Below are 13,315 nucleotides of genomic sequence, written 5' to 3'. Positions count from 1 at the left end.
GTGATCTGCCTGCCTTGGCTTCCCAAAGTGCTGGGATTACAGGTGTGAGCCACCGTGCTCGGCCAAGAAATTCAGTTTTTATGAAGCGTCTTTGTCAGCTTCCAGTATGTAACGGCTGTTGCTTCTAGAGCCTTGACACAGCTGTCCGTAGTAGTATATGGTATTGCTCTGGAAAGTCATGGAATAAGCTGGACTGAAAGCATATTACCCATTAGTAGTTTTTGCTATAGTCATCTAAAGGCAGATTTTTAGAAAAATTCCCAATTTGATTGAGAAAATAGTATTAAGGATCCTTGAGATGGCATCCAGGTGCATTTGTATGGGATACAAAACTGCCAAAATTGTACTTATTATAGGAATAAATGTTAAAGGACTTGGAATAAACTATTTGAGAATTTTTAACATTTCCATTTGACTCTTTTAAAAATAGTTTCCATTTCCCTGCTGAAATTCTCCCATCTTTTTGTGCATGTTATCTGCCTTTTCTACTAGGTCATTGCATGTATTAATCATAGTTATTTTACAGTGTCCGTATGATAGCTCCTTCATGTGGGCCATCTCTGTGTCTGTGCATGTTGAATGTTTAGTTCTTGACAGTGGGCTGTGTTTTTGCTCTTTTGGTCTTAGTTTTTTATTGAATGTTGGACATTGTATATAAAAAGAACAGTTTAACTTAGAACTATTAGAATAAAAAGAACCAGTTTAGCTTAAAAAGAACAGTTTCTGTTTGGAAATGGGTATGCCTTGGCTGGGCGCGGTGGCTCACGCCTGTAATCTCAGCACTTTAGGAGGCCGAGGCGGGCGGATCATGAGGTCAGGAGATTGAGACCATCCTGGCTAACACAGTGAAACCCCGTCTCTACTGAAAAAAAAACTGAAAAAATTAGCCGGGCGTGGTGGTGGTGCCTTAGTCCCAGCTACTCAGGAGGTTGAGGCAGGAGAATGGCATGAACCTGGGAGGCGGAGCTTGCAGTGAGCAGAGATCACGCCACTGCACTCTAGGCTGGGTGACAGTGCGAGACTCTGTCTCAAAACAAACAAACAAACAAAAAAAACGAAACGGGCATGCCTCTCTTCTGTCAGTATGAGGAGTTGAGTTAATCTTGTCAGTAGTTGATAGTTTGAGTTTTCTTGTTGCTTTAGGCTTCATGTTCCTCTAGTGGTGGACTGTGGCTACCCCGTTCTTTATGTGATTCAGGAGTGTTTTCAGTGCTTTGCTCCTGCCCTCAGCTCCTACCAGGCCCTGTCTCACTGGGAGGGGTAGGGGGATGTCTGTCTTTGCTCTGTTGTCCCTCTCCCAGCTTCCCGTAGCTGTTGTTACTTGGTATGCGGCTTGGGGTGGGAATGCAGGGCAGGTTTGCGTGTGTGGGTTTTTGTTTGGGAATTTGTTTTGTTTTGTTTTCTTGCTCCTGCCTCAGTCATAGGTAGTCCCTGTGCCCCTAAGTCTCGGAGGTGGGGCTTTCTCAGTGTTCCCATACACCTTCTCCCCACCCCAGTTGCGGATAGCCCTTACGTCTTGTCAGGTGAGGGGTTGTCAGCTTGTTCAGTTAAGGGTCAGATAGTAAATATCTTCATGGGCTGTGTGGTCTTTGTCCAGCTCCTGCGTTCAGCTCTGCTGGTGCAAATGAAAGCAGCCACACAGATTACATAATGAAGGGGCATTGCTGTATTCCAGAACAACTGTACTTAATAAAAACGGGGGGTAGACAAGATTTGGCCCACAGGCTCTAGTTTGTTGATCTCTGGTCAGTGTGCAGGTGAGTTCCCTCCCCCACTCTCCCCTCCCTCGTCCTGCCTGGCACACACCCTGTGGCAACCAAATTTTACCTTGTGTCTTTGGGGAACCTTGGGAGTAAGCAAGTTTCCTGCGCTTCCATCAGCAGCAGTGTATTTTTGCTTCGTAATAGTGTGGAAACCTGGGCATGAGTGGATTTTCTACCATCCTGAAAATGGTTGCTGACCTTTGTCAGCAGGGCTGGAGGATCACCTGCCTGTCTTCCAGTGGTAGATAGTTTTTGCCTAAGGTCAAAGAAGGGTCAGCAGGTTGCAGGGTTTCTTACCCCTTCCCTTCAGCAAATGGCTTTTCCTTTGAATCTGGGTAGGTTCTAGGGCGCAGGCAGTTTTTGTTCATGTCTTCCATTGGCAGTTAATCACCATCTTTTTTGTCATGGAGGACTCCATGATGTGTTCATCGACTTCTTTAGGTATTCCTGCTTCATCCTCAAGTCTTGCTAAGCCCGGCACGTCCTGTCATGGAGGATGGCCTCTCTGATTTCTTTCACTGCCCACAGTCCCTCTCTTGATGACCCAGTGGAAACCCATGGAAAAGAGTTGGGGAGGAGGTGCTGACTGCCCTTGTGTTGAAGCTCCCAGGGATTCTGCACTGTTAGTTCACACTTGGCCGTTACCGTTTCTGTAGTTTGCTTACATGCTTTTATGACTACCATCACCAACAGAGAAATAGTCCATCTGTCCTTTATTTTCTTTAGAGGAACTTGTCGCTCTGAAATTCTTCTCACCTAGTTGGACATTGCAAGTGTAAGTTAAAGACGCCTTAGGTGTCTGATGAGCTCAAAAACTGTGATTGTTTTGGTTAACCAGCTTTTCTTATCATAGGAATGGGAGTGATGTTCTTTCACAGCTTTCTGCTTTCCAAGCTGAGGTGGAACTTGAGTTGTATTTTAATAACTTTATACTCCCTGAATTTGATACGAGTCAAGAAGCCATTAACTTTTAAGAGAAAAATTTACCTATAGTCTAACAATAATGTTAAAATGTTAGTGTATCCTATTTTTACTGATTTCAGTGCAGTTTGCAGCTAAATTGTCCTGCAGTAAAGCCTGTGTTACATGGGTGATTACTGCTCAGTTTTCTCTTGAATCCTGCAGACTTCCTTCCTGTAGAGCTCCTCTCATTTCTTGGAAGAGGCTTAAGATGTAGAGGTTCCTAAATGCTTAACAGGTGGGCCAGCTGTTTAGACTTCCTTGAAGTTCTCACTAAAAATACACACCTCTGGAAAGTTTCCACATCAAGACTTTGGAGTGTGGCAAAGGAATCTGCATCATTACCAGTCCCTTCAAGTGATTCGGAGAGAAGCATTCTTTGAGGTCCATTGGCCTATGGAAATGTATCATTGTTCCTGAACCTAGTCTCTCTCTTAAGCAGGGAGTGCAGTGTATCTTATGTTTAAGATTGTGGGCCAGGCGCAGTGGCTCACGCATGTAATCCCAGCACTTTGGGAGGCCGAGGCGGGCGGATCATGAGGTCTGGGGATCGAGACCATCCTGGCCAACATGGTGAAACACTGTCTCTACTAAAAATACAAAAAATTAGCCGGGTGTGATGGCGGACACCTGTAGTCCCAGCTACCCAGGAGGCTGAGGCAGGGGAATGGTGAGAACCCAGGAGGCGGAGCTTGTGGTGAGCCGAGATCACCCCACTGCACTCCAGCCTGGGCCACAGAGTGAGACTCTGTCTCAAAAAAAAAAAAAAAAAAAAAAAAAAGAAAGAATAAGATTGTGTTGTTGCTGATGCTGCTCATACATTTGCACAGCTAGAGTGCTGGTCTGGATTAGAAGTATCCATACAGACCTGGACAACATAAACAGCAAAGCATTGCCTAAATATCCAGTGACAAGAAACTGATGAAATAGACAATGATGTGTCCAAACAGTTTTTAAAATTAGGTTATAGAAAGAAATTTGACCTGGGAGAGATGGTGATGATCTTTAGCTGGGCGATAAAATCAGGTTACAGGCCGTGTGCAGTGGCTCACGCCTGTAATCCCAGCACTTTGGGAGGCCGAGGCAGGCGGATCACCATCCTGGCTAACACAGTAAAACCCCGTCCCTACTAAAAAAAAAATACAAAAAAATTAGCCAGGCGTGGTGGTGGGTGCCTGTAGTCCCAGCTACTTGGGAGGCTGAGGCAGGAAAATGGCGTGAACCTGGGAGATGAAGCTTGCAGTGAGCCGAGATCGTGCCACTGCACTCCAGCCTGGGCGACAGAGCGAGACTCTGTCTCTAAAAAAAATAAAAATAAAATCAGGTTACAAAATAAGCCATAGTTGTTTAGAAACAGACACATGCACACAGGAAGAAAAAAAAAGAACAAAGTTACCAAAATGGTAATAATTTTCTTTTTTTTTTTTTTTTTTTTTTTTTTTTTTTTTTTTTGAGGCAGAGTCTCACTCTGTCGCCGGGGCTGGAGTGCAGTGGCCGGATCTCAGCTCACTGCAAGCTCCGCCTCCCGGGTTTACGCCATTCTCCTGCCTCAGCCTCCCGAGTAGCTGGGACTACAGGCGCCCGCCACTTCGCCCGGCTAGTTTTTGTATTTTTAGTAGAGACGGGGTTTCACCGTGTTAGCCAGGATGGTCTCGATCTCCTGACCTCGTGATCCGCCCGTCTCGGCCTCCCGAAGTGCTGGGATTACAGGCTTGAGCCACCGCGCCCGGCCTGGTAATAATTTTCTACCGATGTTGGTAGTGGTTATTTTTCTATAGTTGCATTTTAAATTTTTAAAAATTTCAACGAACATATATTACTTCCACAAAGATACATGTTTCGTCATGTTTATTAGGGCCTTCCTCCCCTTCTTCCTGTCTACTTCATTCCAGCATGCAAAAGTCACTTATTTATTTGAAGACAACCAGAATGCTTTTGTGAAGATAAAAGCACATATTCTTAATTTTTTTCATGTTTCATTTTGGTTGGATGGGGACGAGGACGGGAGTAGGCAGAGGAGGAAGGATATAAATATGAAATTGTAGAACTCGTTTGTATTTTACATCTGCATTGTCCAGTTAGTCATGTATGACTAGTACAATTAAAATGAAGTAAATATTGGGTTCCTTAGTTTAATTAAACACATTCCAAGGCTCAATAACCACTTGTGGCCAGTGGTTACCATATTGAACAGTGCAGATATAGAACATTCCCATCATCAAAGAAAGTTCCTTTGGGCAGTACTGACCCGCATGATAGTATATTTAAGTCTGTTGACTAGTAAAATTGTTTAAACAAATCATCCTCTTCTAAAATTATTAATATACATCAGATTAGGGTGACTGACCAACCAACCTTTCTTGTTTAGCTTTGAAAATTAAGGATGACAAGCTTTCTTTCCCCTTCCCTTCTGTGAAGGTGTGGTATGTATATCAAATCTGTCTTTTCCTTTCTTGCTGTGAGGCATTTTTCACCTTAGGACCATGTATGTATATGTATATATTTTTAGTGGTATTTCACAGTGGTATTTGACTATTTAAACTGGACACTGAAATTATTTTTATATAGTTATGCATAAGACTATTATCTATTTCTACCTTTTTTAATTTGAAAGTTGTTTTGAAATTATTGTCTGTAACATCTGTATGAAGTTACTCAGTGCAACAATCTGGTAACAAAGGATTAGCACCAAGCTATCAGTATGACATCTGATTAAATAAATAGTACATTCAAGCATCTTACAGAAATAGATATTCTTAGTGTGTGTGTTTTGAGGCCCTCGGAGGGTCCCCAAAAGCCTTTCAGAGGGGTCTGTGAATAATGATGGATAGATGCTGGTGCCTTAGCATGAATCTTCATTTCCACATGCTTGTGGGGGGGAGGAAGCCGTTTTCATTAAGAATGTCCCAGATGAAACAGAGAAAATTATTAATTTTATTAAATTGTGACTTTATACTTTAAAAAATATTTTATGTAAAGAAATGGGATACTGCATACCAGAGTACAATGGCGGTTTTGAGAAAAAGTGCTTATGTGATTGTATGAATTTTGAACTAACCCTGCCTTTCCCCATAGAACACTATTTTCACTTGAAAAATGGCTGACAGACTATGGTTAGACTTTGGCATTTGACAGACATTTTCTCAGAAATTAGTGAACTAAGATTGTCACTTCAAGGAAAATGACTGACAGTATTTGTTGCCAATAATGAAATTTGAATTTTGAAGTGAAAATTAAAATTTTGGAAAATTTGTATCTACCACGGTGACCTTGATAGCTTCCCAATACTTAAAAAGACTTCTGATGAGATAAGTGTTGATACTGTCTCATCAGAGATGTATTTTTTTGATATTGTCTAATGAAATCAACATTGGGAAGATCTACATAACTCAGAGAATCAGTATTTTCCAAATGATCAATATGTGATGTTATAAAGTGTATATGGAAAAGATCCATTCAAAGTAGAAGATAGACCAGTGGCTTTTAATGGAATAGAGTAAAACAAATTCATTGATTATTTTAGAAAATAACACATCACAACTGATTCCATCGCAGAAGCAGCTATGAGAATCCAGCTGTCTTCTATTAAGCTAGGCTCTAAAGAGACTTGCACAAATGCAAAAACAGTGACACTCCTCTTACTAAATTTTGTTTTGGTAAATAGTTATTTTTCATAAAAATAAGATGGTGATGAGTTTGTTATTGTCATTTTAGAATGAATTAATATGTATTTTTAGAACCTAGTTTTAATTTTTATTATGGTAAATACTCATAGATACAACCTGCATATAAACAAAAAGCTTTTTGGAATCTTGAGTTGTTTTTAGGATTGTAAAGGTTACTGGAGACCAAAATGTTAGCGAGAACTACTGGAATAAAACTGACTACAAGATCCATTGTTAGGGAAAGTATAGATGTGTGTGATTATACCTTAGCATTTGTGTATAAAGAGCTATAAATGGGACATTTATTTTCTAGTATAGGCATAAAGTTCTTCTGGAAGGATATAAAAAGTATTGGTTGGTTCAGGGAGGAAGGAATGAAAGGAAAACTTACTCTAAACCTATTTTAACTCATTTGAATTTTCAACCAGATGAATGCATTACTCATTGTTTTAAAAATATTCTCACACAGCTATATTACAAAACTCAGGGAATCTAGATCTGTTACGAAAAATTGGAGCAAGTTTGGAGTAATAGTGATGGCAGTGGCGGCCCATCTGGAGTGGCTACTGCCATCACGCCACTGTAGTAGGGAGGTGGCACGGGTGGGGCTGCACGCTCCATGGAGCCGGCAGGAGCCAGAGACAAGCAGGAGCCTTGCCTCTTCTAAGTTGGAGGGGAGCACACTGGGTGCTGCTGCAGCCACCCAATCCACAGCTGTGGACTCAGACATCCCTGCATTCTTGGGGGCCCAGGAAGGACCCCCTGCCCTCAAACGCTCAGAGGAGTCTGCTCCCACTGCCTGGCTTCTCCCTGCTGTTGGCACCCACTCTGATCTTGGAGCAAAGTTGGGGGTGAGCCCAGGTGCTGTTGCAGCCTGGCCAGGTGTGCACATGCTCAGGGCAGTGTAAACACACTAGCCCCTTGCTACCTCAGTCCCCTTCGGACTTTGGGCACTGACAAGTATAGAAAGGAAGCCGAGGGGTGCCGAGCTCAGCTTGGCGCTGGCCTGCAGGCGCCTCTTGGCACCTACAGCGTGGGCTCCATGAACGGCAGCAGCAGGCAGACAGGTTCCTGGGTGGAAGAGGGCAGGTCCCCAGTGAGGCCCCCCTTTCAAGCCAAGGAGGGCCTGAAGGCTGGGGCCAGGCTGCCAGTCTTACAGACTGGAGTGGGAACTTGTGGTGCCTTTTCCAGGCCTGCCTGTGGCTGGCCATGGACCAGTGGGCACGTACTTCCTCCCTTCTGGGCCCATAAAAGCCCTGGGCTTACCCAGAGCTGAACAGTTGTTGAGATGACCAGCTGCAGAGAGGAGCCACTCACTTAAGGGCCTGTGTTCTGCTGAGAGCTGTGCAGACAGTGAGACGACCAGCTGCAGAGAGGAGCTACCCTTTCTGCTAGGAGCTGAACCCTTGTCCAGACACCCAGGCTGTGGAAAGGAGCTGCTCCCTGCAGGTTTCCTCTGAGCTGTTCTGTTGCTCAGTGAAGCTCCTCTTTGTCTTGCTCCTCCACTTGTCTGCGGATCTTTTCTTCTGGTCGCAGGACAGGAACTCGGGGCCCACTGAATGGTGAAGCTAAAGAGCTGTAACACAAACAGGGCTGAGACATGCCCCTTGCTCGCCACATTGTGGGCGAAGAGAAGGAAAGAAGAGTTGTGACCCTTCGGGAAGCCCAGACCTGTGAGCTCCCTGAGCCAGGGCTGTCACTCCCTCTTTGGGGCCGTTTGGTTCTTGGAGTTTTCAAGCTTCCAGGCACCACCATATTTCCCAGTGCCATCTGTGGAAGCTGCTTGTGGTGTGCCTGGTCCGGCCACAGCTTCTCAGAGAGCCAGCACCTGTGCCAGCACCTGGAGCTGCTTGCCCTGCTGCAGCAGCCAGCATGTCTGACTGTGTTCAGTGGCCGGACCCCATGCTCACTCACACACCCCTTGCCATTCCACACCTGACTTGCCTTTGGCAGGCATGGGACCCAGGCCAGTAGCGTGAGCCGAGCGCAGCCTGCTAGGTCGAGTGGGCAAAATGAGCCCAGTGTCCCAGCAAAACTCAGGTAAAGACGGGTTTCTGGCCAGAAAAACGACACCCCAAAGATCCTGTAACAATGGTTATTTTTCTGGCAGTGTTTTCTTGTTTTCTTTGGGGAAAAAGCAAAGCTTGCTTGTTTAGGGGTAAAAACTTGAATGTCCAAGACAAATACTGTCATGTTGAAATAAGGTAAATCAAATAGGTAACAGTTTCCCCAATGGGGCCTAGAGTGTAGGATAAAGTGATCTTTTGTAAAAAGAGAACATTATTTTGATGCAACAGCTTTTAAGATTTTTTTCACATAATACTTCTAAAATGTATTTCTTTGCCGAAATAATAATTTTTAGAGTTCTTCGAAGCAGTTTAGAGGAAGGTGTTACATATGATTCTGTTCACGAGTTATAGGTAAAAGTTTGCTTATAACATGGATCCATTTTCCCCAGGTTCTTTAGTTAACAAAGAATGCTTTTAAAAATATTATTAGGCCAGGTGCGGTGGCTCATGGCTGTAATCCCAGCACTTCGGGAGGCCGAAGTGGGCGGATCACTTGAGGTCAGGATTTCGAGACCAGCCTGGCCAACATGGTGAAACCCCATCTCTCCTAAAAATACAAAAATTAGCTGGGTGTGGTTGCCCACACCTGTAATCCCAGCTACTCAGGAGGCTGAGACAGAGGAATCACTTGAACCTGGGAGACGGAGGTTGCAGTGAGCCGAGATGATGCCATTGCACTCCAGCCTGGTGACAGAGCAAGACTCCATCTCAAAAACAAAAATGTTGTTGGATTTTTTTTTGAAGCATTAGACAAATGGGTAGTTAATTCAGAAAGGAGTTTACTTCCTAGTTGCATATACATGTGGAATACTTGACATTTTCAAAACACCCACTATTTTTTTTGATTTTCATCACATCTTGGAAGTACCACAGCTAGTATTTTTCCTATTTTGAATGTATAGATATAGATATTGAGGGCAAAATGAATTTCTTAATGTCATACAGCCTTGTTAAGTAGGAATTTAGATTTAAATAATGCTAAATTAGATTGAGAGTCAAAGTTGAGATTTAAACAAGACACTTTCCTTGGAAAACAATGCATTCTGTATCTACTATGTTCCACGCACTGTGGTCAGCACTGGAGATACACAGATAAGACACAAATATTGCCCTCCAGGGGCTTGAAGGTAGTGACAGAGACTACCCAGTGAGGGAAGTGAATGTAGTGGTGCCCCACGGAAGGGCGATGTAGTCAGATATTTTTGAAGGAATGACTAGGAGAAGTTAGCCAGCTTAGTGGGTGTGGATGGAGATGGTCAGGTAGAAAGAACAGTCAGGGAGGCCTTATGTCTTTTGGGGAGTGCTAGTATTCCCATTGTCAGTCCTGTTCTTTGCTGTGCAACCAGAGGTAGACAGTTGTGCCCTATATTGAGAAGTTTATGAAAAGGTTTCAAGGTGCCGAAAGAGAATTTAAGTAGGTGTAGAAGACCTTGGATTGATCATGGTTTGACTCATAGTTCTTGGGTTTATTCACTGTAGAATTATAGGCAGGTGACTATTTCTGAGCCCCAGTCACCTCATCTGTAAAATGGAAATAACATTCAATTTATAGGCAGAAGGACTAAGAAAAAGAAATGGGCTGGGTGTGGTGGCTCACACCTGTAATCCCAGCCCTTTGGGAGGCTGAGGCTTGAGCCCAGGAATTTAGGACCAGTCTGGGCGATATAGCAAGACCCCATCTCTACCAAAACAAACAAACAGACAAACAAACAAATTAGGCAGGCCTAGTGCTGCATACCTGTTGTCCCAGCTACTTGGGAGGTGGCTGAGGTGGGAGGATCGAGCAGTTGAGCCTGGGAGGTGGAGGCCGCAGTGAGCTGCACTCCAGCCTGGAAGACAGAGCAAGACCTGTCTCAAAATGTACAAGAAAAAAAAAAAAATTAAAAAAGGAAATGTAAATAAAAACACCTAGCGTGCACCAAACCTGTAAGTACTCAGTAATGGAAGATGAATTAGGAGAAGTAAAGACAATTCTTTACATGTATATAAGCTTCTAAGTAGAACTGAAATATGAGTTGAATCTTCTTTGAAAGTAGTATCAAAACATTTGAACATTTCTGAAACAGCTTAGCTGAAGTGGTCTTATAATTTCATGTTTTAAAATTTAATATTTAGGAATCCTTCCATATGACATTTCTTAATATCCTTATTTGAAAGCAAGACTTTTTGTGTAAGATGTGATTGATAGGCTGTGGGACTGCCACAAGTTAGTTCTTGTGTAGAATCAGTTTTGTTTGCATTCTCTTTTGTACCATGCTCATCCCCTAACACTCTGACCCAGAAATGAATTCTTAATTGGAAGACCTGGATCTATTGTTTGCTGATGGTCTAATCTTAGACAAATTAGTGGCCATTTAGGTGTTTCTTTAGTGTTAAAATGGGACCTAATTAACTTAGCTTTACAGAATAGAATGAAATCATGCATGGATGCACTTTTGTGAAACAGTGTCTTCGACTGGGCTACCGCAACAAAATACAGTTGACCCTTGAACAACACGGGTTTGACCTGCGTAGGTCCACTTATCCATGGATTTTCTCCCACTCCTGTGACACAGCAAGGCCAACCCTTTTCCCACTGTGGAGATGAGGATGAAAATCTTTATGATGATATACTTCCACTTAATGAATAGATACATTTTTTCTTCTTGATGATTTTGTTAATATTTTTTCTCCAGCTTACTTTAAGACTACAGTATAAATGATACATATAATATACAAAATAGGTGTTAATTGACGGTTTATGTTACCAGTGAGACTTCTGGTCAACAGTAGTCTGGTAGTTAAATTTGGGGGGGATGTGAAAAGTAATACACAGATTTTTGACTGTGTTTGGGTGTTGGCTCCCCTAACTCTCCGGTTTTTCAAGGGTCAGCTGTACTATGAACTGGGTGGCTTAAACAAAGAAATTTGTTTCTCCTGGTTCTGGAGGCTAGGAAGTCGAAGACAAAGGTGCTTCCTATTTGGTTCCGGGTGAGGGCCCTCTTCCTGGCTTGTAAATGGCTGCCTTCTCACTGCAGTCCTTACATGGCCTTTTTTTCTGAGCCCTGTGGGAGGAGTGAGAACCTGAGTGTTCTAGTGTTTCTTCATCTAAGAACACTAATCCTGTAGGATCAGGGCTCTACCCTCATGACTTCATGTAGGCTTAATTACTTCCTTATTCCTAGTATGGCAGTACTAGGGGTTTAGGGCTTCAACATAGGAATTTTAGAGGAACACAGTCTATATTCTACTCAGTATATAACATATAAAAAAGTTGGAAGTGTTCTCTTTTGATGGTTTTATGATTTGGTATTTTGTAAAAGTGAGTTAATAGAGAAATGTATTTTACTACTCTACAGAGCTGAAGATGTGTATGTGTCATTTGTGTCCATGCTTTCTAACTAATATTTATAATTAGCTACAGAAGTGGTTTACAACCAAGTTAGCATAGAAATCAGAATATTTCTGTGCTTAAGGTAATTGTAAATTTCATTAGCCATTCTAATAATACATGAAGCCTATACCACTTAGTTGAATATCCTCTCAACTTATTCCAGCTTCAGATATATTTTGGTTTCTATATAGAATATCCATGTAATTCAGTAATAGTTTTAAAAAATCATGTTATTTATCTTTGAGTGCATCTTTTTTTTTTTTTTTTGAGACAAAGTTTTGCTCTGTCGCCCAGGCTGGAGTGCAGTGGTGTGATCTTGGCTCACTGCAACCTCCGCCTCCAGGTTCAAGTGATTCTCCTGCCTGAGCCTCCCAAGTGGCTGGGATTACAGGCACCTGCCACCCCACCTGGCTAATTTTCGTAGTTTTAGTAGAGACGGAGTATCACCGTGTTGGCCAGGCTGGTCTTGAATTCCTGACCTCAAGTGATCCACCCACCTTGGCCTCACAAAATGCTGGGATTACAGGTGTGAGCCACCACGCCCGGCCTGAGTGCACCTTTTTATTTAGTAAAAGAAAAAGCCTTTTAATTAGTATGTTGAGGTTACACAGCTTTTAAAGATGGCTAAACCTGTTTTACATAGATTTTGGAACAAAGGTAGAAGTCTTACCTTCAGAGTGTACGTGTCTTCCTCTTTTTTTTTTTTTTGGTGAATCTCTATGAATTTTTGAATTCCTTCTATTTGTATTTCAGATTGTGGTGGAAGGTCTTTCCCAGGTTTCCCAGATTGATCACACTTCTGTTCTTTCTCACAGGCCAGCCCTCCAGATCTCTATATTGAAAGATTTAATATAGCTCTTGGACAATATATGGGAGCATTGCAGAGCATTGTGCCTCTTTTCATATATATGGTAAGTTAGAACTCCTTCCTCCTTCCCAAATACCTGGGTGTATTGGTCAGAGCACAAATAGATGCAAAGAGTTAAGCATGTTCTGTTTTTCTTTTAGTACATTTGTGTTAGAAATGGAAATTTAATTATTTCAGTAATGTTTGATAGTTGTTGACATAGAAGAACTTTTTTTTCTGCTTTGAAATTCCGTAAGTAACAATTGCTGAATAGACAAGTAGGCATTAAGATAAGCAGTCACCCACATGAGTACTTATTTTATTTCTGCTATGTGGAAGGCACTGTGTTTGGTTCCAGAAATATAAAGATATGTAAGATTTCTTGTCCTCAGAAAGTAAAATGCCAAGTAAGTTCTTCCATAAAAAATAGAACAGTAAAACATTGCTGCCATTCTGATGATCTGTTTTATTTGGAGAGTTATGCTATGAGTATAAGCTGTAGACTGTGACTTTGTTGATCAGCTTCCTCCCTGTTTTAAATATCCAGTCATAGAGTCTTAATGTTAGTGCTCCCGTTGAATGGAGGAGCCCTTAGAAACCATGATCCCCATTCTTTATTAGACTAGGGAATGAGATGT

At 42.4% G+C, this 13,315-nt stretch overlaps 1 protein-coding gene across 1 annotated transcript in view; it reads left to right on the top strand.

The window, feature by feature from the left end:
- CACUL1 (CDK2 associated cullin domain 1) overlaps positions 1-13,315 on the top strand; it is a 71,466-nt gene that overhangs the window by 31,744 nt on the left and 26,407 nt on the right. The window contains exon 4 of the mRNA XM_010388875.2: positions 12,646-12,741. Coding sequence (XP_010387177.1) covers positions 12,646-12,741 — 96 coding nt within the window. The remainder of the gene's footprint in view (positions 1-12,645; positions 12,742-13,315) is intronic.

This window comes from Rhinopithecus roxellana, chromosome 11 (assembly GCF_007565055.1).
Source record: "Rhinopithecus roxellana isolate Shanxi Qingling chromosome 11, ASM756505v1, whole genome shotgun sequence".
Classification (NCBI taxonomy): domain Eukaryota; kingdom Metazoa; phylum Chordata; class Mammalia; order Primates; family Cercopithecidae; genus Rhinopithecus; species Rhinopithecus roxellana.
Note: the sequence above shows the minus strand (reverse complement) of the source record. Positions and strands in the feature narration are given on the sequence as shown.